This window comes from Salmo salar, chromosome 03 (assembly GCF_965601325.2).
Source record: "Salmo salar chromosome 03, fSalSal1, whole genome shotgun sequence".
Classification (NCBI taxonomy): domain Eukaryota; kingdom Metazoa; phylum Chordata; class Actinopteri; order Salmoniformes; family Salmonidae; genus Salmo; species Salmo salar.
The window spans coordinates 43,238,132-43,265,330 of record NC_138293.1 but is presented as its reverse complement, the minus strand read 5'-3'; the positions used below and the strand labels follow the sequence as shown (position 1 = coordinate 43,265,330).

At 41.8% G+C, this 27,199-nt stretch overlaps 1 protein-coding gene across 2 annotated transcripts; it reads left to right on the top strand.

Moving 5' to 3' along the window:
• The first annotated feature begins 8,635 nt into the window (after positions 1–8,635).
• On the top strand, positions 8,636–25,407 carry LOC106600517 (ran-binding protein 3). 2 transcript variants are annotated; one of them, XM_014191938.3, is made up of 16 exons: positions 8,636–8,874; positions 10,675–10,730; positions 10,879–10,912; positions 14,127–14,213; positions 14,355–14,432; positions 14,662–14,727; positions 15,433–15,632; positions 15,959–16,054; positions 16,199–16,287; positions 16,524–16,599; positions 18,194–18,293; positions 18,371–18,492; positions 18,670–18,790; positions 20,367–20,509; positions 21,274–21,454; positions 21,798–25,407. In XM_014191938.3, the coding sequence occupies exons 1-16, from the start codon at positions 8,853–8,855 to the stop codon at positions 21,839–21,841; spliced, it is 1,515 nt and encodes a 504-aa protein (XP_014047413.1). In that variant the 5' UTR covers positions 8,636–8,852; the 3' UTR covers positions 21,842–25,407. The 2 variants fall into 2 exon arrangements, with proteins under 2 accessions (XP_014047413.1, XP_014047414.1); XM_014191939.3 differs by having other exon boundaries at positions 8,638–8,874; positions 15,445–15,632.
• Positions 25,408–27,199: the final 1,792 nt, after the last annotated feature.

The following is a 27,199-nucleotide window of genomic DNA, read 5'->3' as shown; positions in this document are numbered from 1 at the left end:
GTCTATTGACGTCACCGCACGAAGAGGCAAAAACAGACTTACCTCCATCGCGATGTCCCCCAAAGGCCCTTCTGCTAACTTGCTAGCCCCGGTCTGCTAACTGCTACCTTGCTTGCCCCAGTCTGCTAACTGCTAGCTTGCTTGCCCCGCTCTGGTAACTGCTAGCTTGCTTGCCCCGGTCTGCTAACTGCTAGTTTGCTTGCCCCGGTCTGCTAACTGCTAGCTTGCTTGCCCCGGTCTGCTAACTGCTTGCTTGCTAACCCGGTCTGCTAGCTGCTAGCTTGCCAGCCCCAGTCTGCTAACCGCTTGCTTGATTAGCCCCGGATAACTAAGTGTTAGCTTGTTTAGCATTGGCCTGCTAACTGTCTGAATCGCCGTGTCCCCAGTCAGCCCAACCACTCACTGGACCCATCTGTTCACTTGGCTACGCATGCCTCTCTCTAATATCAATATGCCTCATCCATTACTGTCCTGGTTAGTGATTACTGTCTTATTTCACTGTAGAGCTTCTAGCCCTGCTCAATATGCCTTAACCAACCATGTTGTTAAACCTCCTACATATGCGATGACATCACCTGGTTTAAACGAGAGACTATATCTCTCTCATCATTACTCAATGCCTAGGTTTACCTCCAATGTACTCACATCCTACCTTACCTTTGTCTGTACACTATGCCTTGAATCTATGCTATCGTGCCCAGAAACCTGCTCCTTTTACTCTCTGTTCCGAACGTGCTAGACGGCCAGTTCGTATAGCCTTTAGCCGTACCCTTATCTTACTTCTCCTCTGTTCCTCTGGTGATGTAGAGGTTAATCCAGGTCCTGCAGTGCCTACCTCCACTCCCACTCCCCAGGTGCTCTCATTTGTTGACTTATGTAACCGTAAAAGCCTTGGTTTCATGCATGTTAACATTAGATGCCTACTCCCTAGGTTTGTTTTACTCACTGCTTTAGCACACTCTGCCAACCCGGATGTCTTAGCCGTGTCTGAATCCTGGCTTAGGAAAACTACCAAAAACCCTGAAATCTCCATCGCTAACTATAACATTTTCTGCCAAGATAGAACTGCCAAAAGGGGGCAGTGTTGCAATCTACTGCAAAGATAGCCTGCAGAGTTCCGTATTACTATCCAAGTCTGTACCCAAACAATTCGAGCTTCTACTTCTAAAAATTCACCTTTCCAGACACAAGCCTCTCACTGTTGCCGCTTGCTATAGACCTCCCTCTGCCCCCAGCTGTGCCCTCGATGCCATATGTGAATTGATTGCCCCCCATCTATCTTCTGAGCTCGTGCTACTAGGTGACCTAAACTGGGACATGCTTAACACCCCGGCCATCCTACAATCTAAGCTTGATGCCCTCAATCTCACACAAATTATCAATGAACCTACCAGGTACAACCCCAAATCCGTAAACACGGGCACCGTCATAGATCTCATCCTAACTAACTCGTCCTCCAAATACACCTCTGCTGTTTTCAATCAAGATCTCAGCGATCACTGCCTCATTGCCTGCATCCGTAATGGGTCTGCGACCAAACGACCAACCCTCATGACTGTCAAACGCTCCCTAAAACATTTCTGCGAGCAGGCCTTTCTAATCGACCTAGCCGGGGTATCCTGGAATGATATTGACCTCATCCTGCCAGTAGATGATGCCTGGCTATTCTTTAAAAGTGCCTTCCTCACCATCTTAAATAAGCATGTCCCATTCAAAAAAAATTGAACTAGGAATAGATATAGTCCTTGGTTCACTCCAGACTTGTCTGCCCTTGACCAGCACAAAAACATCCTGTGGCGTTCTGCATTAGCATCGAATAGCCCCCGGGATATGCAACTTTTCAGGGAAGTTAGGAACAAATATACATAGGCAGTTAGGAAAGCTAAGGCTAGCTTTTTCAAACAGAAATTTGCATCCTGTAGTACTAACTCAAAAAGGTTCTGGGACACTGTAAAGTCCATGGAGAATAAGAGCACCTCCTCCCAGCTGCCCACTGCTCTGAGGCTAGAAAACACTGTTACCACTGATAAATCCACTATAATTGAGAATTTCAATAAGCATTTCTCTACGGCTGGCCATGCTTTCCACCTGGCTACCCCTACCCCGGTCAACTGCCCGGCACCCTCCACAGAAACCCGCCAAAGCCTCCAACATTTCTCCTTCACCCAAATCCAGATAGCTGATGTTCTGAAAGAGCTGCAAAATCTGTACGCCTACAAATCAGCCGGGCTAGACAATCTGGACCCTCTCTTTCTAAAATGATCTGCCGAAATTGTTGCAACCCCTATTACTAGCCTGTTCAACCTCTCTTTCATATTGTCTGAGATTCCCAAAGATTGGAAAGCTGCCGCGGTCATCCCCCTCTTCAAAGGGGGTGACACTCTAGACCCAAACTGCTACAGACCTATATCTATCCTACCCTGTCTTTCTAAGGTCTTCGAAAGTCAAGTTAACAAACAGATTATCGACCAGTTCGAATCCCACCGTACCTTCTCCGCTATGCAATCTGGTTTCAGAGCTGGTCATGGGTGCACCTCAGCCACGCTCAAGGTACTAAAAAACATCATAACCGCCATCGATAAGAGACATTACTGTGCAGCCGTATTCATTGACCTGGCGAAGGCTTTCAACTCTGTCAATCACCACATTCTTATTGGCAGACTCGACAGCCTTGGTTTCTCAAATGATTGCCTCGCCTGGTTTACCAACTACTTCTCTGATAGAGTTCAGTGTGTCAAATCGGAGGGCCTGTCGTCCGGACCTCTGGCAGTCTCTATGGGGGTGCCACAGGGTTCAATTCTCGGGCTGACTCTCTTCTCTGTATACATTAATGATGTCGCTCTTGCTGCTGGTGATTCTCTGATCCACCTCTACGCAGACGACACCATTCTGTATACTTCTGGCCCCTCTTTGGACACTGTGTTAACTAACCTCCAGACGAGCTTCAATGCCATACTACTCTCCTTCCGTGGCCTCCAACTGCTCTCAAACGCAACTAAATGCATGCTATTCAATCGATCACTGCCCGCACCTGCTCGCCAGTCCAGCATCTCTGGATGGCTCTGGACGGCTCTGACTTAGAATACGTGGACAACTACAAATACCTAGGTGTCTGGTTAGACTGTAAACTCTCCTTCCAGACTCACGTTAAGCATCTCCAATCCAAAATTAAATCTAGAATCGGCTCCCTATATCACACAAAGCATCCTTCACTCATGCTGCCAAACATACCCTCGTAAAACTGACCATCCTACCAATCCTCGACATCGGTGATGTCATCTATAAAATAACCTCCAACACTCTACTCAACAAAGTGGATGCAGTCTATCACAGTGCCATCCGTTTTGTCACCAAAGCCCCATACACTACTCGTTGGTTCGCCCTCGCGTCATACTCGTCGCCAAACCCACTGGCTACAGGTTATCTACAGGTTATCTACAAGTCTCTGCTAGGTAAAGCCCCGCCTTATCTCAGCTCACTGGTCACCATAGCAGCACCCACTCGTAGCACGCGCTCCAGTAGGTATATCTATCTCACTGGTCACCCCCAAAGCCAATTCCTCCTTTGGTCGTCTTTCCTTCCAGTTCTCTGCTGCCAATGATTGGAACGAACTGCAAAAATCTCTGAAGCTGGAGACTCATATCTCCCTCACTAGCTTAAAAACCTGTCTGGGCTAGGGGGCAGTATTTTCCCGGCCGGATGAAAAACGTACCCAATTTAAACAGGTTACTACTCTGGCCCAGAAACTAGAATATGCATATTATTAGTAGATTTGGATAGAAAACACTCTGACGTTTCTAAAACTGTTTGAATGGTGTCTGTGAGTATAACAGAAATCATATGGCAGGCAAAAACCTGAGAAAAATCCAAGCAGGAAGTGAAAAGTCTGAGAATTGTAGTTCTTCTTTTGATTCTCTATCAAAGCTCCAGTGTCTGTGGGGTGACGTTGCACTTCCTAAGGCTTCCATTGGCTGTCTAAAGCCTTCAGAAAGTGGTTTGAGCATTTTCCTGTCACTGGGCAGAGTATAGGAGCTCAGTTACTGAGTGGTCTGCCTGGCAACAAAGGGATTGGATATGCTCGGTCCCGCGAGCGCGCCCCTCCTTCTTTTTCTTCTTGAATGAATATGCTATTGTCCGGTTGGAATATTATTGAAATTTTACGCTAAAAATACCATAAAGATTGATTTTAAACAGCGTTTGACATGCTTCTAAGTACAATAATGGAACATTTTGACTTTTCGTCTCTCGTTCCGCGGTCGCGAGTTACCCTTTGGATAGTGATCTGTACGCACGAACAAAACGGAGGTATTTGGACATAAATATGGATTATTTGGAACAAAAACAACATTTCTTGTGGAAGTAGCAGTCCTGGGGAGTGCATTCTGACGAAGATCAGCAAAGGTAATACAACATTTCTAATACTAATTCTGAGTTTAGGTTGCCCCGAATTTGGCGGGTGTCTGAATAGCTCACCGTGATGGCTGAGCTATGTACTCAGAATATTGAAAAATGTTCTTTCTCCGTAAAGCTATTTTAAAAGTAGTCTATCTATAATTCTTAAAATAATTGTTATGTATTTTGTCAACGTTTATGATGAGTATTTTTGTATCATATTTGTCTGTTGTAACCACAGTTTATTTATTTCAGTAAAATTCATATTTGAGGCTCTTCTCTATGACTCTCTTACTACTGCTAAAATCGTAGCAACAGTGTGGACGGTCATTGTTTTTGATTCTCCTTTAATTTGTTAGTCTCCACTCCAATAGATAGGATATAAAGCACATCATACAGAGCAATAATCTTCCCTTTATCAATCAATAAAATACATTTCTTGTCTCAGTGTTGTCAAAATAGTGAGCCTGACCTGACCTCTCCATTGTAAAATCATGTGGCTCCTTTCTGACGGTGGGAAGACTACAAGATCCAGGCACTCTATGATTGGAATTATCAGATTCAGACCATACAATCTCACCATACAACCTGATCTCAAACCATCCATGCAGAACTATCCATAAGAAAATAAATCAAGTATCCACAGGTTGCTATAAGATGATACACAAAGATCGATTATTCCCCCCATAGAAACAGGAATGCACAGACATGCCAGCATGTAGACATATTTAATTATCTTTTCTCTCTATAAACTCAACCTAATCAACTTTTATAGTGATTTAGTGAGAATGACTACATTAGCCCCAAAATGGTACATCGACAGAAAAAGTGTTTTGTACTCACAAACCATTTTCCCTCTGGCCATAACATGTTCTGACAGTTGCACAATACTCTTATACATTAAGCAGAGTTATGCCTAAAGCAGAGCTATGATTGCATCCCAAATTGTACCCTATTCCCTTTAGCGTGCACTACTTTTGACCAGTAGTGCACTGTATAGGGAATCGAGAGACTTTTGTGATGCACACTTAAGTCTAAATCATGTCTTATTCAGTGTTTGGCCTCTCAGCTCCTCTTTCAATCTGATTGCCATTGGTTATTCAAAGCTTAAAAAAAACTACTGTATATTAATGGGAAAGTATCAGCCCTGAGCAGAAAGGACACCTGATAGCATTGTTCAGTGTTGATGCTCTGTCATTTTCACAACCATGGCTGTGTCCCAAATGTCACCATCTTCCCTATATAGTGCACTAATTCTGACCAGAGCTCTATGGGCCCTGGTCAAAAGTAGTGCGCTACATAGGAAATAGGGTGTCATTTGGCACGTAACCCATCCCATCACAACCCAGTGAGCCATGTCAACAGCCTGCCCTTTCTGTTGTGGTTGCCCTCAGGGACATAGTTCTTGTCACTGGTTTTGGTGTTTTGCTCCTGCATGCAAGTCAGGTTACTAATACTACTGTGGCCATTAATCAGTGTTTCACACTTAAACCTTTATTTTGTCACAGAGAGAAGCCTCAGTATTGGTTCACATACTGACCCTTGTATTAAAGAAAGAATGGTCTGTTACTCTTCATGATATCAATGAAGCATCACGTTTGGCCTTGAATTTACAAGTATGTCTTGATTGACACTCCAAAACATTGCAAAAGAGCCTGAAATATGAAAAAGTAAATATTACATTTTTTCACTGTTCTTGATGAGCTGTTTGGATTCTCCAACTGAAAATGTTAGGACAGGCATGATGGATAATGACACATGCAGAAAAACAGTGCCTGCCATACAACAGTAGTCATACATCACACAGTCAACAATTCTTGTAAAAAATAATAAAGTATGTAGGTAGTCCTACTGTTTGAGTATTTTCACATCGGGCTAGGCTAGGGCCTATCTCCCATAGCGGTGAAATTAACACTTTGAACTGCTGCTAATAAACTAAAAATCATAAGTTAATATTGAACATATTGAACAATGTTCTACGTTACCAGTAGCAGTCCTACTGGTAATTGAGACAGGCAAATTTATACTGAACAAAAATATACTGCTCAAAAAAATAAAGGGAACACTTAAACAACACATCCTAGATCTGAATGAATGAAATAATCTTATTAAATACTTTTTTCTTTACATAGTTGAATGTGCTGACAACAAAATCACACAAAAAGAATCAATGGAAATCCAATTTATCAACCCATGGAGGTCTGGATTTGGAGTCACACTCAAAATTAAAGTGGAAAACCACACTACAGGCTGATCCAACTTTGATGTAATGTCCTTAAAACAAGTCAAAATGAGGCTCAGTAGTGTGTGTGGCCTCCACGTGCCTGTATGACCTCCCTACAACGCCTGGGCATGCTCCTGATGAGGTGGCGGATGGTCTCCTGAGGGATCTCCTCCCAGACCTGGACTAAAGCATCCGCCAACTCCTGGACAGTCTGTGGTGCAACGTGGCGTTGGTGGATGGAGCGAGACATGATGTCCCAGATGTGCTCAATTGGATTCAGGTCTGGGGAACGGGCGGGCCAGTCCATAGCATCAATGCCTTCCTCTTGCAGGAACTGCTGACACACTCCAGCCACATGAGGTCTAGCATTGTTTTGCATTAGGAGGAACCCAGGGCCAACCGCACCAGCATATGGTTTCACAAGGGGTCTGAGGATCTCATCTCGGTACCTAATGGCAGTCAGGCTACCTCTGGCGAGCACATGGAGGGCTGTGCAGCCCCCCCAAAGAAATGCCACCCAACACCATGACTGACCCACCGCCAAACCGGTCATGCCGGAGGATGTTGCAGGCAGCAGAACGTTCTCCATGGCGTCTCCAGACTCTGTCACGTCGGTCACGTGCTCAGTGTGAACCTGCTTTCATCTGTGAAGAGCACAGGGCGCCAGTGGCGAATTTGCCAATCTTGGTGTTCTCTGGCAAATGCCAAACGTCCTGCACGGTGTTGGGCTGTAAGCACAACCCCCACCTGTGGACGTCGGGCCCTCATACCACCCTCATGGAGTCTGTTTCTGACCGTTTGAGCAAACACATGCACATTTGTGGCCTGCTGGAGGTCATTTTGCAGGGCTCTGGCAGTGCTCCTCCTGCTCCTCCTTGCACAAAAGCGGAGGTAGCGGTCCTGCTGCTGGGTTGTTGCCCTCCTACGGCCTCCTCCACATCTCCTGATGTACTGGTCTGTCTCCTGGTAGCGCCTCCATGCTCTGGACACTACGCTGACAGACACAGCAAACCTTCTTGCCACAGCTCGCATTGATGTGCCATCCTGGATGAGCTGCACTACCTGAGCCACTTGTGTGGGTTGTAGACTCTGTCTCATGCTACCATTAGAGTGAAAGCACCGCCTGCATTCAAAAGTGACCAAAACATCAGCCAGGAAGCATAGGAACTGAGAAGTGTTCTGTGTGGGTGTCTTGCTAATTGCCTATAATTTCCACCTGTTGTCTATTCCATTTGCACAACAGCATGTGACATTTATTGTCAATCAGTGTTGCTTCCTAAGTGGACAGTTTGATTTCACAGAAGTGTGATTGACTTGGAGTTACATTGTGTTGTTTAAGTGTTCCCTTTATTTTTTTGAGCAGTGTATAAACGTTACATCAAAATCAAATTGTATTTGTCACATGCGCCGAAAACAAGCCCTTAAACAACAATGCAGTTTTAAGAAAAAAATAAGTGTTAAAGTATTTACTAAATAAACTGAAGTAAACAATTAACTAGAAAAATAACGAATAATTAAAGAGCAACAATACAATAACAGAAATGGGCTATACAGGGTGTACCTGTACAGAGTCAATGTGCGGCGGTTAGTCGAGGTAATATCTACAACATGTAGGTAGAGGGTAAAATGCATATGCATAGAAATAAACAGAGGGTGCGTTCGTAAATTCACTTTGGATTGCCTCAGAGTGCACTCTTCGCGTTCGTAAATTGAGAATGTTGTCAGATCCGTTCTCGGAACGTTCAGAGCGCACACTGGACGCTATGGCCGAGGAGTAGGGTTGATCCGAGCGTTCAGGCCTCACAACGGTAGACAAGCGCCTAAGTTTACTGGCTAAAGTTAACTCGCTTGTTAGCTACTTCCAGACAACATTGAGATATGGCCGGCAACACAGTTACAATCACCAACGCTATGGATGACATGAACAACGCCTAGACAGCTCTGCTAGGTCGAGAGCTGGCTAGGCTTTGTTCATGTCATCCATAGCGTTGGTGATTGTAACTGTATTGCTGGCAACAGTTTAATTACGTTTCGTTGCCGACGTTTACTGACACCGGTCACATTCAAGGCGTATTGAACTTTCATAAATTCATCAGTTATTCTGCGCTTTTGCACACTCAGACGGGGTGCTCTGAAATCGGAGTAGATTGCCAGAGTGAATTTACGAACGCGCCCAGAGAATAGCAGCGTTTATGTATTTTGCGCGGTGGGTTATGGGTGTGAGCAGAGAAGTAAAATGGCGGAATTGGCAAACGAAGGTGAGCACTGTCCGTGTGAGGAAACAAAGCAAAACTGTTGAATTATGTGAATGGCAGTTTACGTATTTATTTATTTAAAAAAAAATTACATTGCAATTAACGTAGTGGTTTACAGCTTTTAAATAAAATAGTGCAACTAGTTGTTATTGCAGACCGGCTACATAAGAAAGAACATGTTAATTGTCACAATACAGGTAGCTAGCTACCATAGCAAGCCAGCCACATCTAACTTGGGCTATTTAGGCGGGGATGGGAAGCTGGCTAACGCTAGCTAATCAGATCTGTATGTTAACGTTACTTTTAACTACATTTAGTAAGGTATATTGTAGCTAATCAGTTACCTAGTTAACGCACGTTTGCCACCTTGTTAGCTATACGAGTTGTTAATTTGTTACAGTCACAGCTAGGTTGCTAACAATTTCCTCAGCTAACGTTAACCGGTGAAATGACACTTCATGGGGCTATGGTAGCTAGCTACTTCATGGGCTTAACTAGCTAGCTACCTTCCTCTTAATGCTAACTTTCTATATCATGCATTGGCATTAGTGGTAACTGGCTATTTGTCAAGGACAATTATTTAGCTAATAAAATCATGACGTCTCTTTAAAGGTAGCAAGCTATTTGTTCACACCCCACTTGCCAGCGAGGTAGCCAATTTAGCAAATGTTGCTAGCAATCTTAGCTAATGAATGCTGCACATTCTGAACTGGGTGACTCATTTATCAAGTCTGGTTGGTGCGCCAAATCCTGTTAGCTAACTAGCTTGTAGTTGGCCAGCGCTATATTGTGACCGCATTTATATTAACCAGACTATCCTAATTTTGTAGTTGGCTAGCTAGTAAGGTTGGATATGTGGATTGGAAGCTAGGCTAAACTGTTGTCATAAGTGACAATCAAGCTACACATATTGTTGGATCATGTGCTTGTATTTATTTACAAAGTATGACAGTCCTTACTCTGACCCTGGCCTGCTGAGGTGCTAGTTGTCCTGGCAGTTTCATTTGGCTAGGCCATGAGTTTTGATGGTCTAAATCCAATGCTCTTGTCAATGTGTTGTCCATACATGTAGCCTATGTTTAAAATAGCATTTGTTTGATGCACACATTGTCCTATTTGAAATACCTAATTTGATTTAGATACATTTGTTTGATTAAATATAATGTCCCTTATCTATTCTAGGCTAGTATGGTTGTTTTTTTTGTTGACTGAACTGATTGTTGTTTACTTCAACCTCTCTGAATGGAATAAAGGATTATATAATGCAAGTTGTTTATTCTCAAACCTTGCATCATGGTAATTTGGCATCTATTCAGAAGTACCTCAACTGAATGGGGAGAGTTGGAAGTATGTGTGTTAGACCCAGTTAGCAGAAGAAGAAAAAACTGTCTGAATCCATGTGTTTGGGATTCTTTTTGGCAGAAATATTTTGTCTGTCTAGGTTTATGGTTTAGCATTTGCTAAATATTCCTGCATTTCCTCAAGTGGCACTCTTAACATCTTTGTGGAATTAGTAACACATGCCTACGCTAAACAGAGAATCCAGAGTGCCAGACATGGAATTGCACAGATGTAGGCCTTCTAGCTTTCTGAAAAAACATTATGGCAGAACCTGTGTCATCTCAAAACTGCTGCAGGGTGTTTGCTCATGACAAATGATTTTGACAATCACTGTGTTTTTCATTGTTGACACAAACAACTGATTCACAGGCTGTGATGTCTTGATATTAGGCCTACACTTCACACAAGTCACAAATGTACTCTTCTGTATGGTAAAGCATGATTTCCCTCTTCATTAAACAGAGAAGCCTGCCATAGCGCCACCAGTGTTCCTGTTCCAAAAAGATAAAGCACAGAAGGTAAGCTAGACAGTACTCTATTCTTTCCCCTCACATTGATGGAAATCAATGGGCCTTCATGGAAATTCACTGTAAAGCTTCATAATTTGACTCAATTGTTTCTAGTCTGAGAAACAAACAGTTGACCTCGTGCTGCTCTCTATTACAGAGATCAGCTGATGGATCGAGTGCAGAAGATGAAGGTAGGTTATGCATACATCTCATCTGACTGTTAGCCTATTTCATCATATGATTTCCATCTAACCTTATAATGCCCTTAATACTATTGTAGTTCATTTACCAGGGATCAAATTATACTGCGTAGTGGGGCTGACCCCATTTAGTCCACTGGTCGATAGGCTGTTGATCGACCGAGATTGATTTAGACGAGCCGTTGCAAATGGATCATTTTTTTCATGGCATGCAAGACACCTGTCTGATTTGCGCCTGTCTCAGTGGACTAATCCATTGACGAGGCCACGGGCATGCCGTAGTCCAAGAAGAAGGGGAGTGTGGCTAATATGCACAAGGCACGTCTCTCTCCAGAATGCACTCTCTCCCACCATTTCGTGTGCATTCATTGTTTCATAACTTCATTGTGAATTGTTTGCCCTTTGATTGATAGTGTCTATCAATTCCCCATAACATATCACCAGTAGTATATTTACCGTTAATTCCCATAATTTCTAATCTTCCATGCTTGTTTGGTAATGGTAATTTCTGATAATGCATTCAATATATTATTATTAAAGTCGTTTACTGTTCTCATTGTTGGAGTGGACACGTTGTTTGCAAAGCTCAAAACCTATGCTACACTTGTGAGAAACAAGTTTTAGTTTATTTCAAAATAAACCAAAACTTGATTACTTCTTATCCCTTGCACAAATAGCCTTACAGCTGTGTCTGTCCCAAGCTCACTGGAGCAGGAAACTCTGAGGACCCAGAATATTTTATAACATTTTGCAAGTTTGCTAAAAGAGGTCGACCGATTAATCGGAATGTCCGATTAATTGGGGCCGATTTCAAGTTTTCATAACAATCGCTAATTGGCATTTTTTTGGATACCGATCATGGCCGATTACATAGCGCTCCACGAGGAGACTGCGTTGCATGCTGACTACCTGTTAAGCGAGTGCAGTAAGGAGCCAAGGTAAGGTGCTAGCTAGCATTAAACGTATCTTATAAAAAACAATCAATCTTAACATAATCACTAGTTCACTACACCTGGGTGATGATATTACTAGTTTATCTAGCTTGTCCTGCGTTGCCTGTTAATTTATCGTTGAATCATAGCCTACTTCGCCAAACGGGTGATTTAACAAGCGCATTCGCAAAAAAAAGCACTGTCGTTGCACCAATGTGTACCTAACTGTAAACATCAACGCCTTTCTTAAAATCAATACACAAAATCAATATTTTTAAACCTGCATATTTAGTTAATATTGCCTGCTAACATGAATTTCTTTTAACTAGGGAAATTGTGTCACTTCTCTTGCGTTCTGTGCAGCAGTTTGGGCCGCCTGGTCATTTGCAAACTGTGCGAAGACCATTTCTTCCTAACAAAGACAGCCAACTTCGCCAAACGGGGGATGATTTAACAAAAGCGCATTTGCGAAAAAAGCACAATCGTTGCATGAATGTACCTAACCATAAACATCAATGCCTTTCTTAAAATCAATACACAGAAGTATATATTTTTTCAACCTGCATATTTATTTAAAAGAAATTGTTAGCAGGCAATATTAAACTAGGGAAATTGTCACTTCTCTTGCATTCATTGCTCACAGAGTCAGGGTATATGCGACAGTTTGGGCCGCCTGGCTCGTTGCGAACTAATTTGCCAGAATTTTACGTAATTATGACCTAAAATTGAAGGTTGTGCAATGAAACAGCATTATTTAGACTTATGGATGCCATCCGTTTAGATAAAATATGGAACGGTTCCATATTTCACTGAAAGAATGAACATTCTGTTTTCGAAATGATAGTTTCCGGATTTGACCATATTAATGACCTAAGGCTCGTATTTCTGTGTTATTATATTATAATTAAGTCTATGATTTGAAAGAGCAGTCTGACTGAGCGGTGGTAGGCAGCAGCAGGCTCGTAAGCATTCATTCAAACAGCAGTTTACTGCGTTTGCCAGCAGCTCTTCGCAATGCTTCAAGCATTGCGCTGTTTATGACTTCAAGCCTATAAACTCCCGAGATTAGGCTGGCAGTGCCTATTAGAACATCCAATAGTCAAAGGTATATGAAATACAAATGGTATAGAGAGAAATAGTTATTATAGGACTACAACCTAAAGCTTAACTGGGAATATTGAAGACTCATGTTAAAAGGAACCACCAGCTTTTATATGTTCTCATGTTCTGAGCAAGGAACTTAAAGCTTAGCTTTTTTACATGGCGCATATTGCACTTTTACTTTCTTCTCCAACACTTTGTCTTTGCATTATTTAAACCAAATTGAACGTGTTTCATTATTTATTTGACACTAAATAGATTTTATTGATGTATTATATTAAGTTAAAATAAGTGTTCATTGTTCGTTCAGTATTTTTGTAATTGTCTTTATTACACATATATAAATAAAAAATAGTCCGATTAATCGGTTTCGGCTTTTTTTTTGATCCTCCAACAATCAGTATCGGTGCTGAAAAATCATAATCGGTCAACCTCTATTTGCTAGTGCGAGCTTCGGGGCCGGACCCAGTTGATTATCAAGTTCATTGCGAACAGGCCTTGCGTAGCCAATGTGATTTCTAGGATATACATTTTTATCAGGATATTTTCTACCTGCAAGTTGCAGTGTTTTTTGTGTAGGCTATTTGTACAAAGTTGGCAATAGTTGCTTTTAGATTTGTATCATTGTCGTTAAGATTCAGATAAAATGTTGATTGATCACATGACAATGATTTTGAGATATGAACACTTTATTATAAATTAAAAGTGTTCCACAAAAATGTGCATTTGAAAATCACAACTGGCACGCAGATCGGTAGAAATAGTAAGATAAATTGGCACTCCAACTGGTAAAGTTTGCTGACCCCTGGTGTAGCCTATTACCGGCAACTTCAGGAGCGTAGCGGCAGGAGGGGGGTCAGGCACAGGTTTTTTTTCTCCTGGTTAGGCAATCTGGATCTCTGGCTCCCTCTTGAGTGATATGTGTCTTAATTATTTAATCAAACGGTGTTCTTAAAGCATCAGACATGTTCAGTAGCCTTTACAATACATCTAGTAGCCTATAGTTGATTTTATTAAAACACACAGATTTCAACCAATCGATTAGTCAAAAGAACAGACAACTCTTGATCGACCAGTAGGACAGCCCTACTGCATATCTTAGTGCCCAGGTAGAGCATTTTAATTGGTCATTTCAACGGAAGGCTAAAATAAGACAATTTGCTTATTTTCAGGTTCAGACAAAGAGGATGGTGGCTACTGTCCTCCAGTAAAAAGAGAGAGGACTTCATCTTTAACACAGTTCCCACCTTCACATTCTGGTAATGAAACACATTAGATAAGTCTTTCCCTGCTGAATGTATTTCCCTTGATTTTTACTTAATTGTTGGAAAATAATATATTTTCTAGATTTGGTCTTGTATGTGTTGTGTGTAATTCTGCCTCTCTCCTGCTCTCTGCAGGGTCTAGTAAGAACAATGTCTTCATGCCCTCAAGTTTCTGCCCGTCTCCAACTGGGAATTCAGAGGACTCAGAACCAGGTGAGACTTCTCTACTTCTTCTAGTAACTCCTCATCATAAAGGCTTCACTCATGAAGTCTCCAGTGGTTGACTTTTATGTAATATGGATTGTATACTTATAAACTGTAGTCCAGCTTTGTTTATTTAATGATAAGATGTACTGAGGATATAATAATACTATGAAAGCTGCCATTTAGTTGAGTTTTTTTAAACAATTCTACATGTTCTGTTTTTTCTTCCTCTCGCCAGATGAGAAGCCTGTAGGGTTTCGTTTAAAACCACCTACTCTCATCCACGGCCAGGCGCCTAGTTCAGGTGGGTATTGATGCCTGTGTATGTGTGGTTCAGTAGAGGCTGGTGGGAGGAGCTATAGGTGGACAGCCTTATTGTAATGGCTTAAATGGAACTGAGTCAAACATGTGGTTTCCATATATTTGATACCGCTCCATGTTTACCATTACAATAAGCCCATCCTGCTATAGCTCCTCCCACCAGCCTCAACTGGTGTGGTCTGGTATGTGGCGTGCTGACTTGACTAGAAGGAGAAAAACTGGGCCCTTGTTATAGCCCATGACTAGGCCCTATAAGTTTCCCTGGTCAGGTCAAGTAGTCAGGAAAAACTCCTGGTCCAAGTAAATTTATAAACGTAGATGGCAGTACAGCATGTTAATATGGATGGCGGTGCATGGTGGTAGTTCTGATATAGTACATGGTGGTGCATGTTAGTTGTGAAATATTGCTGATGTAGTACGTGGTGGTACATGGTAGTTCTGATATAGTACATGGTGGTGCATGTTAGTTGTGATATAGTGCTGATGTAGTACGTGGTGGTGCATGGTAGTTCTGATATAGTACGTGGTGGTGCGTGTTGTGTGATAGTGCTGATGTAACATGTGGTGGTGCATGGTAATTGTGATATAGTGCATGGTAGTTGTGATATAGTGCATGGTGGTGCATGATATAGTACATGGTTGTGCATGGGGTAGTTCTGTAAGGCATTCAGATCCAATCCATTAGCAGATTGTGTTCCAGGCGTCCCCAGTCAAAAACCCAAGGAGCAGCAGCGCAGTGTGCTCCGGCCAGCCTTGCTCCAGGCCCCACCAGTCAAGTCCAACTCAGAGTCCACTAATGGGGTGACGAAGTCGTCCGACGGAACGTCAGAAGGGTCGAGCATCTTCCAGAACAACACTGAGCACTCAGACGTCCTCGCTAAGTCACCGGTGAGGACTACGATCATGGTCCTGTCTAATATACAGAGGCAGAAGTGTGCTAGCGCTACATGGCATCACTTGAGATTTGATTAGCTTGTAATTGCATAAATAGAGTAGTAACTGCCCAGACCTACTTTTTGGAAATCATTTACTGTCAGAATCCTGCAGTTGATGTTTATTTTCTGGTTGCCCTATTATTATTATTATTATTATTATTATTATTATTATTATTATTATTATTATTATTATTATTATTATTATTATTCAACAATAAATGAAAGCTGAATTCCCCAAACCCATCATGATGACTGACTGCTGTTTCTTGTCTCCTGTAGAAACATGAAAGGGAGGATGGAGCGAGCAGAGAGAAGAACGATTGTTCTGCAGAGTCTTCTTTCGTGTTTGGGCAAAATATCAAAGACAGAGCAAAGGTGGTTATTTCCCTTTTAAACAATCACTTCAAATTGTTCAAGGGTGATGTTTAAATATCCTATTTATTTTTGTTTAAAAAAATCTTAGCAAGAAACGTCAAAATATTTCTTTTAGCTGACGGTTTTCTTTATCTCTCATTCTAGTTGGAAGAGAATAGTAAAGATGGCAAGTTGTTACCCCTGGATTCTCAAGAGGGAACCAACTATTTCTTACAGTACATCGCCACCCCCAGGTAACATTTTATGTCACTGGCTTTTCAGACCTTTGCTCTGGCAGAGAATCTGCTTCTTTATGAGTTCAGATCAGACTTGTTTTTTTCCCACAATTTTTAAGGTGTTGAATGAGCGTAATATGATTGTTTTAGCTACCTTAATTGAATGCATTAATTGTACGTTGCTCTGGATAACTTTCTGTTAAATTACTAAAATGTGCTAATAGCTTCTTCTTGTTCTTCTTGATTCCTTTCAGTTCAAAGAACGCCATACACAATACCGACAAGGGGGCCAAATTTGTCTTTGGGCAGAACATGTCAGAGAGAGTCCTAGTGAGTAGAGACTGTCTGTTTGATTAGTTGCTCTTTAGGCCATGACATAGACCATAGAGATGGTGATCGAGCAAACCCAGTTGAACCCAAATAGAGATGGCTCCTGAGAAATGCAACAGCCTGGGACTGTTATACAGTATATCCAAGCATGCCGTTGCAAGATGCATAATTATTCAGACCCTTTGCTATGAGACTTGAAATTGTACTCGGATACATCCTGTTTCCATTGATCATGCTTGATGTTTCTACAACTTGATTGGAGTACACCTGTGGTAAATTCAATTGATTGGACATGATTTGGAAAGGCATATACATGTCTATATACGGTCCCACAGTTGACAGTTTGTCAGAGCAAAAACCAAGCCATGAGGTTGAAGGAATTGTCCGTAGATCTCCGAGACAGGATTGTGTCGAGGCACAGATCTGGGGAAGGGTACTAGCATTTCTGCAGCATTGAATGTCCAAGAACACAGTGGCCTCCATCATTCTTAAATGGAAGAAGTTTGGAACCACCAAGACTCATCCTAGAGCTGGCCGCCCGGCCAAACTGAGCAATCTGGGGAGAATGGCCTTGGTCAGGGAGGTGACCAGAACCTGATGGTCACTCTAACAGAGCTCCAGAGTTACTCTGTGGAGATGGGAGAACCTTCCAGATAGACAACCATCTCTACAGCACTCCACAAAGCAGGCCATTATGGTAGAGTGGCCAGACAGAAGCCTTTTACTGAGGAGTGGCACATGACAGCCCACTTGGAGTTTGCCAAAAGGCACCTAAAGGAGACTCAGACCATGAGAAACAAGCTTCTCTGGTCTGATGAAACCAACATTGAACTCTTTGGCCTGAATGCCAAGTGTGATGTTTGGAGGAAACCATGCACCGCTCATCACCTGGCCAATACTATCCCTACGGTGAAGCATGGTGGTGGCAGCATCATGCTGTGGGGATGTTTTTCAGCGGCAGTGACTGGGAGACTAATCAGGATCGAGGGAAAGATGAACGCATCAAAGTTGAACAGAGCAAAGTACATAGAGATCCTTGATGGAAACCTGCTCAGGACCTCAGACTGGGGCAAAGGTTCCCCTTCCAACAGGACAACAACCCTAAGCACACACCCAAGTGAACGCAGGAGTTGCTTCGGGACAAGTCTCTGAATGTCCTTGAGTGGCCCAGCCAGAGCCTGGACTTGAACCTGATCAAACATCCGGACTTGAACCCGACCAAATATCTCTGGAGAGACCTGAAAATAGCTGTGCAGCGACGCTCCCCATCCAACCTGACAGAGCATGAGATGATTTGTAGATAAGAATGGGAGAAACTCACCAAATACAGGTGTGCCAAGAAGACACGATTCTGTAATCGCTGCCAAAGGTGCTTCAGCAAAGTACTGAGTAAAGGCTCTGAATACTTAGATAAATGAAATATTTATTTTTTAATACATGTCTAAAATGTGTGTAGATTGATGAGAAAAGGTTTTTCATTTTTTTAATCAATTTTTAGAATACTTTGTATCAGGAGTGAACTGTAAGAATGGACTTTATTATTGCACTGTAGAGACAATGTATGGTTGGCTGACAGTGTACTGTGTGCTTTCAGAGCCCTTCCAAGGGAGGGGAGGCATCAGTGGAAGACTGTAAAGTCTTACCAGCTCCCCCTGTGTCTGAATCCTCTTCAAAGGAAAACATACCAGAGAAGGGTAAGACTCACGCATAGCCCAGTGCTGATCCCTGTGTATATTTCTAGTTAACTTGTTACGTGTGTGTGTAATCACAGGTAATGTGACGGAGTCACTGGAGGAATCTGCAGCAGCGTACACCAAAGCCACAGCCAAGAAGTGCATCTTGGAGAAGGTAGACGTCAAAACTGGAGAAGAATCAGAAAGTAACGTTTTGCAGGTCGGTGTCTAGTCTCTGGCTGACGATATACGAATACATCAGGGCCCATATTCACATAGCGTCTCAGAGTAGGATTGCTGATGTAGGATCAGTTTTAAATATTTAGATTCCAATGACGGAGGTGATTCCCCCCCGATAAGTAATGTGTGTCTCTCTCCCCCCCCCCCCCCCCCCCAGGTCCAGTGCAAGTTGTTTGTGTTTGACAAGACAGCCCAGACGTGGATAGAGCGGGGTCGAGGGCTGCTCAGGCTTAATGACATGGCATCCACAGACGACGGATCACTACAATCACGTCTTGGTAGGTACACACTCACCTGGACACACACTGGCCTGTATACTCACCTGTACACATTTCATTTTGACTGATTGTTTGTCTCAGTAAGTTATATACTGAACAAAAATATAAATACAACATTCAACAATTTCAAAAAAATTCATTAGGCTCTAATCTATGGATTTCACATGACTTGGAATACAGATATGCATCTGTTGGTCATATGTACCTTGAAAAAAAAATAAAAACAAATTGGGGCATGGATCAGAAAACCAGGCAGAATTTCCTTCGCATAGAGTTGTGGCCTGTGGAATGTTGTCCCACTTTGCTTCAATGGCTGTGCGAAGTTACTGGATATTGGCGGAAACTGGAACAACCTGTCGTCCAGAGCCATCCAAAACATGCTCAATGGGTGACATGTCTGAGTATGCAGGTCATGGACAAACTGGGACATTTTCAGCTTCCAGCAATTGTGTACAGATCCTTGCAACATGGTGCTGTAAATTAGCATGTTGAAACATGAGGTGATGGCTGCAGATGAATGGCACGACAATGGGCCTCGGGATCTCGTCACGGTATCTCTGTGCCTTTAAATTGCCATCAATAAATTTGTGTTTGTTGTCCGTGGCTTATGCCTGCCTGCCAATACCATAACCCCAACGCCACCATGGGACACTGTTCAGGCGACTCCGGGATGCTTGCCTTCTAATCAGAGTTCCTCTGTCCAGTGTCCTTTTGCCCATCTTAATCTTTTCTTTTTATTGGCCAGTCTGAGATATGGCTTTTTCTTTGCAACTCTGCCTAGAAGGCCAGCATCCCGGAGTCGCCTCTTCACTGTTGACGTTGAGACTGGTGTTTTGCAGGTACTATTTAATGAAGCTGCCAGTTGCGGACTTGTGAGGCGTCTTTCTCAAACTAGACACTAATGTACTTGTACTATTGCTCAGTTGTGTACCGGGGCCTCCCACTCTTTCTATTCTGGTTAGAGCCAGTTTGCGCTGTTCTGTGAAGAGTACTACACAGCGTTGTACAAGATCTTCAGTTTCTTGGCAATTTCTCGCATGGAATAGCCTTCATTTCTCAGAACAAGAATAGACTGACGAAAGTTCTTTGTTTCTGGCCATTTTGAGCTTGTAATCGAACCCACAAATGCTGATGCTCCAGACACTCAACTTGCCTAAAGAAGGCCAGTTTCATTGCTTCTTTAATCAGAACAGTTTTCTGCTGTGCCAACATAATTGCAAAATGGTTTTCTAATGATCAATTAGCCTTTTAAAATGATCAACTTAGATTAGCTAACACAACGTGCCATTGGAACACAGGAGTGATGGTTTCTGATAATGGGCCTCTGTACTCCAATGTAGATATTCCATAAAAAATCTGCCGTTTCCAGCTACAATAGTCATTTACAACATTAACAATGTCTATTAATATTAACAACTGCATTTCTGATCAATTTCATGTTATGGCCTGTGCTTCTTTCAAAAACAAGGACATCTCTAAGTGACCCCAAACTTGTTAACGGTAGTGTACCTATTTTCTTCTGTTTACATTTTTTATCTAATATCCTTGACCCATATACCTCTGTGTGTACCCCAAGTGATGCGGACCCAGGGCAGCCTTAGATTGATCCTGAACACCAAACTGTGGCCTCAGATGCAGGTGGACAAGGCCAGCGAGAAGAGTGTCCGTGTCACAGCCATGGACACAGAGGACCAAGGGGTCAAGGTCTTCCTAATATCGGTATGACATCACCATTGCCCAGCATTTAGCCTGCTTCACGTTAGTCGTATTTACATTTACATTTTAGTCATTTAGCAGACGCTCTTATCCAGAGTAGTGAGTGCATGCATTTAAAAAAATTTTTTTTTACTCTGTCCCCCGTGGGAATCGAACCCACAACCCTGGCGTTGCAAACACCATGCTCTACCAACTGAGCCACAGTATCACACGCTATGTGTATAGTTTTTGCCTTTTATCTGGGGTTGGGTGTTGGAAAAAAACTGTAGAGCTGTATACATCTGTCACACCTTTGGGGGGGGAACCTAACGAACCAAACGGAAGCCAACAGAACGAAATGGGGAGGGACCTACCTGGATTTGTCCAATAGACTCTTGATTTCGTTACAGAACATTTTCCATTTGGAGTAACCGGTTTCTGTTGCAAAACGTTTTGCAACTGTTTGCGACTGCTTTCTGCAATCTTTGTCTAAATTAAAATACCCCTGTGTTTGTACCTGTCCCTATTTAAATAAATTAGTTTGAAATGTGGTGTAGTACTCAGTAGAGACACTAGAGGGAGGACAGGGATAAGGAAGTAGACAGGTGCTTGAATTCAACGCCTCATCAGCGTTTCTGATAACTTCAGTGTCATTGTGGTTCAATTGAGGCTAGTTTTTAGGACACAGTGCAGCAGTTGTCTGTCTGATGTGTTGTTTATCCCTATTGTTGGGGCGTTTTTAATGACTTCGCTCTGTCCATCCTTGCTGTTAATGTCATGATCTCCAGCCTAGTTCAAGGGAGGACACAGGTCAGCTGGCAGCAGCGCTGCACCATCGTATCCTGGCCCTGAAGAGCCGGGCGGACCAGGAGCCCCAGGAGGCCCCGGCTGCAGACTGCGCCCCCGAGGCTGACTTGCCCCACTCTGAAGGGGACAGCGATGAGGAAGATCAGGTCAACAATGCTGCAGGTCTGATCAATAACTAGATACATCTCTAGTGGGCTTACTGTGTGTGTCTGTGTACACGTGCGTTCGTGCATCAGTCTCTGGTTTAGACCAGAGATTGACGTGTGAGTGGCTTTGGTGTGTGTCTGTGGCATTCCAGCACTTCGTGTGACTTCAAGGTTCTTCAACTGTCTCTGGTATATTGTGAATAATTATTCCCAACTCTTCCCATTGTTCTAGTTGTTGTAGTCTTCTCCCTGCAGTTAGCAGCATGTCTTCATGTATCTTTCCAATCACTATTTAAGACTACTACTAGTCTTCCTGTCCATCATACAGGTATTAACATTGTTGTTGCTCTGTCCCGCAGTTAACTCAGAGGGAGGAGAGGCCCAGGCTGCTGGAAGCACATAGCGTTAGTCCCCCTAAAGGATTGCCTGCCAGGATTCTGCTACTGCTGTTTGGGCATTTTACTGAGGGCATCCCAACGAACACCCTACCCTGACAAACATGGGTCCTTCAGACCAGTACTTTTGGATACTCAGAAGTCTAGCTCCAGTAAAATTTTTCTTTACATTCAATCAACATAAAAACATATGGAGTTGTATTTTTGTTTTGTCTATATTTTGTCTTCTCAGTTGCAAAAATAAATACTTATTTTTGCAGCTGAGACAAATTTTTGGTTTGGGACTTGGCTGCTCATCATATTGATGAGTGTGGGGGTGTTTTCCTCTCCAACATTTTAAGGTATGGCACATGTTTAAGACTGCAGTTTCTACCTTGGGACTTTTTTACTCACCAGACCACCCCCACACCTCTGGGACCCAACCAGCCACCCCAGGCTCCAGAGGAACTCCTGTCTGTCACCGTATACTGACCCGTCTTATGGTCAGTCATTTGACTGGTTTCTACATCATCCCCATCCATTCAGCTTTCACATGAGGGCTGATTCCGACCTGAGTTAAGCGGGTGTAAATGGAACGTAATTCCCTTTTTATGCACTTTTCTCTCTGACCTTGAACTTAATCCACCACCACCTTTACGTGTGAGGAAACCACGAATATGGCAGAAAACTGAAGTATATAAAAATGTCCCACAGTAAAGTTTATGAAATGCTGTGTCGTTATGCAGAATTTAAATTGTACAGCCTTTTAACTTGCAGGGATGGGCACTCAGAAGTCTTAATTTTAGGCTACCCCAACTTTCTCTGTTTCCTATTTCTATCATGTTAAATATTAGCCACTATCAGTATTGACTGTCAGTAGGCCTAATAACCACACTTATACCATGGTATTGTTAAGTACTAGTTTGTGAAGGGCATTCTAGAGTGTGCGTTATAGGGAAATAACGCATGGTAGAATTCAATGGCTATAGTTCATCCTTGCATGTTCTGTGTTTGAGCTGCATTGAAAGCAAAAGTCGAATTGAAAACATTGGCATTGTTGAATTCGATTTTCATAATCGCAAGCTAGGTCTGATGGTTTGGTTAGCTAAACTAGGAAGTCTGTTTGTTTTGTTACCAAGGTAACTAACTACCTTTGCTATCTAGTAAAGTTCCTAGCTACCTTAGTGGATGTTCAACACATTTCTAGAGGCAAATGTGTTAAATTATTGGCATGGTATAAAATGGATAATCAACTCGGGGCTCTATGCTTTCTCTGGAAAATAATGCAACTCGTGGAAGGTCAGTTCCACTCCTCTACTGTGTCGTGGAACACACCTTCCACGTCGTTCATTATTTTCCCAAGAACCCATAGCCCCTCGTTGATTATCCCTTACATATTCGTTCTGCCAATTTACAGTTCCCTTCAGTTATAGTCTACTTTATCATTTCATTTATTTACCTTAATTTGCTTCCTCTGTAAATGCAGTCATGGCTATGTGGTTGTTGCTGAGGATCATTAGTAACAGTTGATAATATATTTTTAAAACGTCTAGGCTAATTAAATCATGATGGAGTTGAGAGCAAACCAAGCTGTAACAGTTTGAACGCGACACAATACTTGGCCGTGTCATCACACAATTCCATGGTTAGTGCATGCGATAGACGGTAGAGCCTACTATTGTACACTATTCTCCCTATTATAAATCAATATACGCTAATCTTCCAACATTGCCATGGGTAATTGAATGTGGCAATTTTCAGAATGAATCAAACCAGTTTTCTTTCTTTCGTGCATAAAGGCTCGCTAAACCTGTTTTGTATGATTCACAAATACTTTCCTAAACCCGAATAATCGACAAGATCAGAGTATTTTTCAATCTACCGACTGGTGCTGAAACAGACAAATATGCATATATTTAGATGGCTTTCTTTCATTGATCCGTAATATTCTGAACTCGTTCTCAATATATTCTAGTGAGTCTGTCGACAAAATTCTAACTAAAAGGTACACCGTATTGGAAGGGATGGCTTAAGATAAATGTATTGAACCCTATTGGATGGAAACTCCATGAGAAAATCTGTTTGCTAGCAAATGGGAGGGTTCTTGTGGTTGAATGAAATTTATTCAGAGTGCGCAACGTAGGCACATCTGCAGAGCGTGTTACCCGACTAAGGTAAGTCTGAATACCAAATACTGAGAAGTGTGTAGGAAACGTATGCGTTTCCCAAGTCTGAATCGGCCCCATGTTGAAGTTTCCGGACATGTCTTTTATTTTTGGTCATGAATTTCATGAGGCATCTAACAACAAAAAAAATTCTAATGGCTAGGGCTGGTTAGCATCCCTCAGACTTCGATAGCAGTTTCTTAGTTTTCCTATTGACTTAGTACATAAAGTACGAAAACAAATACATAACTCTCTTATGGGTTAATGCTCCAAACATAACCAACGGAGCGGGCAGTAAGGGGCTTAACCCCCCAATATCTCCTGAAGTGTGCACTCATTGACTACCCACAAATCTAAAAGCAATGAATTGGAGGCATGGGTTTCCACCACGTCTGTTACACCAGTCAAATCAGTGAAAGGAAGTGAACAATTACACACTTAAGGATGAACACCTGGAAAGTTTCTCAAGTTTATATGGCTGAGTTGTCTACTCATTGACTGTTTTTATGTTTCTCAATATATTAACCTGACGAATCTACTGAACAAATATTTAAATGCAACATGCAGCAATTTCAAAGATTTTACTGAGTTTCATGCAGTTCATATGAGGAAATCGGTCAAATGAAATAAATAGATTAGGCCCTGTTCTATGGATTTCACATAACTGGGAATACAGAAATGCATCTGTTGGTCACAGATACTTAAAAAAAAAAAATGGCCGTCAGGACTTCGTCACGGTATTTTTGTGCATTCAAATTGCTATCGATAAAATGCAATTGTGTTCGTTCTGCCGCAATTCTCTCGCAACAGGTCTGGAGGACATTCCTGCAGTCAACATGCCAATTGCACGCTCCTTCAGCTTGAGACATTGGTGGCATTGTGGGACAAAACTGCACATTTTAGGGTGGCCTTTTATTGTCACCAGCACAAGTTGCACCCGTGTAATGATCATACTGTTTAATCAGCTTCTTGATATGCCACATCTGTCAGGTGGATAGATTATCTAGGAGAAATGAGAAATGCTCACTAACATGGATGTAATCAAATTTGTGCACAAAATTTGAGAGGAATAAGCTTTTTGTGTGTGTGTGGACAATTTCTGGGATAATTTATTTCAGCTCATTAAATATGGGACCAACACTTTACATGTTTCTTTTATATATTTGTTCAGTATACATTCTGCATGTCATTGTTTTAATTTCTAACATCTTATTGTTATTTACTTTTTTTTTGTTTTTGATATGAACTTTTTATCCATTTTCATTTGAGATAAAAAATGTTGGAATAAAGATTAATGTTGTGATTTTTGTTGTGTGCATTCAAACAACCATACTACCCTTGTACTGCATGTACATTTGAATATATTATCCTTTAGTAGAACACAATGTTAACTCCTCACCCTCTTTACAAAATAAAACATTTTGGACTGACTTTTGTATTTTTCATTATGAAACCTTTGATCCTTCATTAAATATTCTTCAATCATTTCTCCCAGATTTAAAAGAACTGAAATAGAGACTGTAGATTACATTTACTACACTTGCAATGATATTCATTCCCAATGGGCAGTGAAAAGGAAGCTTGAGAAGTTTCCACTAATTTGACGGAAGTTTGTGTTTTGTTTTCTTCCTTTTGGTGAGATATAATTGGTTCTTAGTACACAGTAAGTAATCTGTAAGGACTACTACTGCTATACACACACATTGTGTCCTGTCGAGATGTTTACACCAGGTAATGTTGATATATTTTAGGGGGGAATTCTGACCCGAGTTAAGCTTGTGTAAATAGAATGCAATTCCCTTTTTATGCATATACACTACCTGTCAAAATTATGGACACACTTACTCATTCCAGGGTTTTTCTTTATTTTTACTATTTTCTACATTGTAGAATAATAGTGAATACATCAAAACTATGAAAAAACATGTAATCATTTAGTAACCAAAAAAGTGTTAAACAAATCAAAATATATTTTAGGTTCTCAAAGTTGCCACCCTTTGTCTTGATGACACTATTGACATTCTCTCAACCTTCATGAGGTAGTCACCTGGAATGCATTTCAATTAGGTGTGCCTTGTTAAAAGTGTAATTTCATTGCAATAATTAAAAAAAAATTGAATGTATTGTTTTAAAAATATACAAATAAAATAAAATGTATATTTAGTGTCATGTTGATTTGTTTTAGCTGTTGGTGATAATTCCCCAAGTGTTAACACATTTGTGTTTACATCATTAAGCTTTATGTGTTATGAATGACTAAAGGCATCAGACTTTATAGTAAGTACAGTGTCATATGATAAGACATTTATGTTATAAATGACAACATTTAGTACATTTTATTTAACCCTTATTTAACTAGGCAAGTCAGTTAAGAACAAATTCTTATTTACAATGACGGCCTACCGGGGAACAGTGGGTTAACTGCCTTGTTCAGGGGCAGAACGACAGATTTTTACCTTGTCAGCTCAGGGATTCAATCCAGCAACCTTTCGGTTACTGGCTCAACACTCTAACCACTAGGCTACCTGCCACCCCAAAGGGATCAGACTTTAAATGAAGTACAACGCCATGCGATATAGAGTCTATGGACGTGTTATGAATGACTGATGGTGTCTCATTTCAAACGAAGTATTACAGGACACTACATAAAGTGTCAATAAATAGGTTATTAACATTCTGCTGATTTGTGAAGGTTATTTCATGATCCACAGTTTACTGTAGGGTGTGAGATGTATTTAAATGGATTGATGGACCGCCAAAGCTTGCGTTTGTGTGGGTGTGTTTGTCAGAACCAAGATGATTTGGAGTAGTCCAACCTGAGACTACTGCACCAGGCATTCCTCTTCTGTTCCCATGTTGGAGACAAGGGCTTGATTACAACCTTTTATAATGGTGCCAACATTTTGTGGTTGATCTTTCTGCGGGGGTGTGGGTGAATGTCTCAAAGTGCTCTGTTGTTTCCACCAAGTCAGCCACCAAACAATTTGATTTGCTGGTTTTAGACATTAAGCTTTCAAATATCTCTTTGTTGACTGTTGCTGGCTGTTATCGTCCACCATCAGAAACGGTCTGTACCCTACACTAAGTCTGAATTTTTCCTGTTGGTTGACCTAAACCAGGACATGCTTAAAAACCCCTTCTGGATATGACCCTTCATCTCAATTTCCACCTAAAATGACATACCCAAATCTAACTGCCTGTAGTGCAGGACCTGAAGCAAGG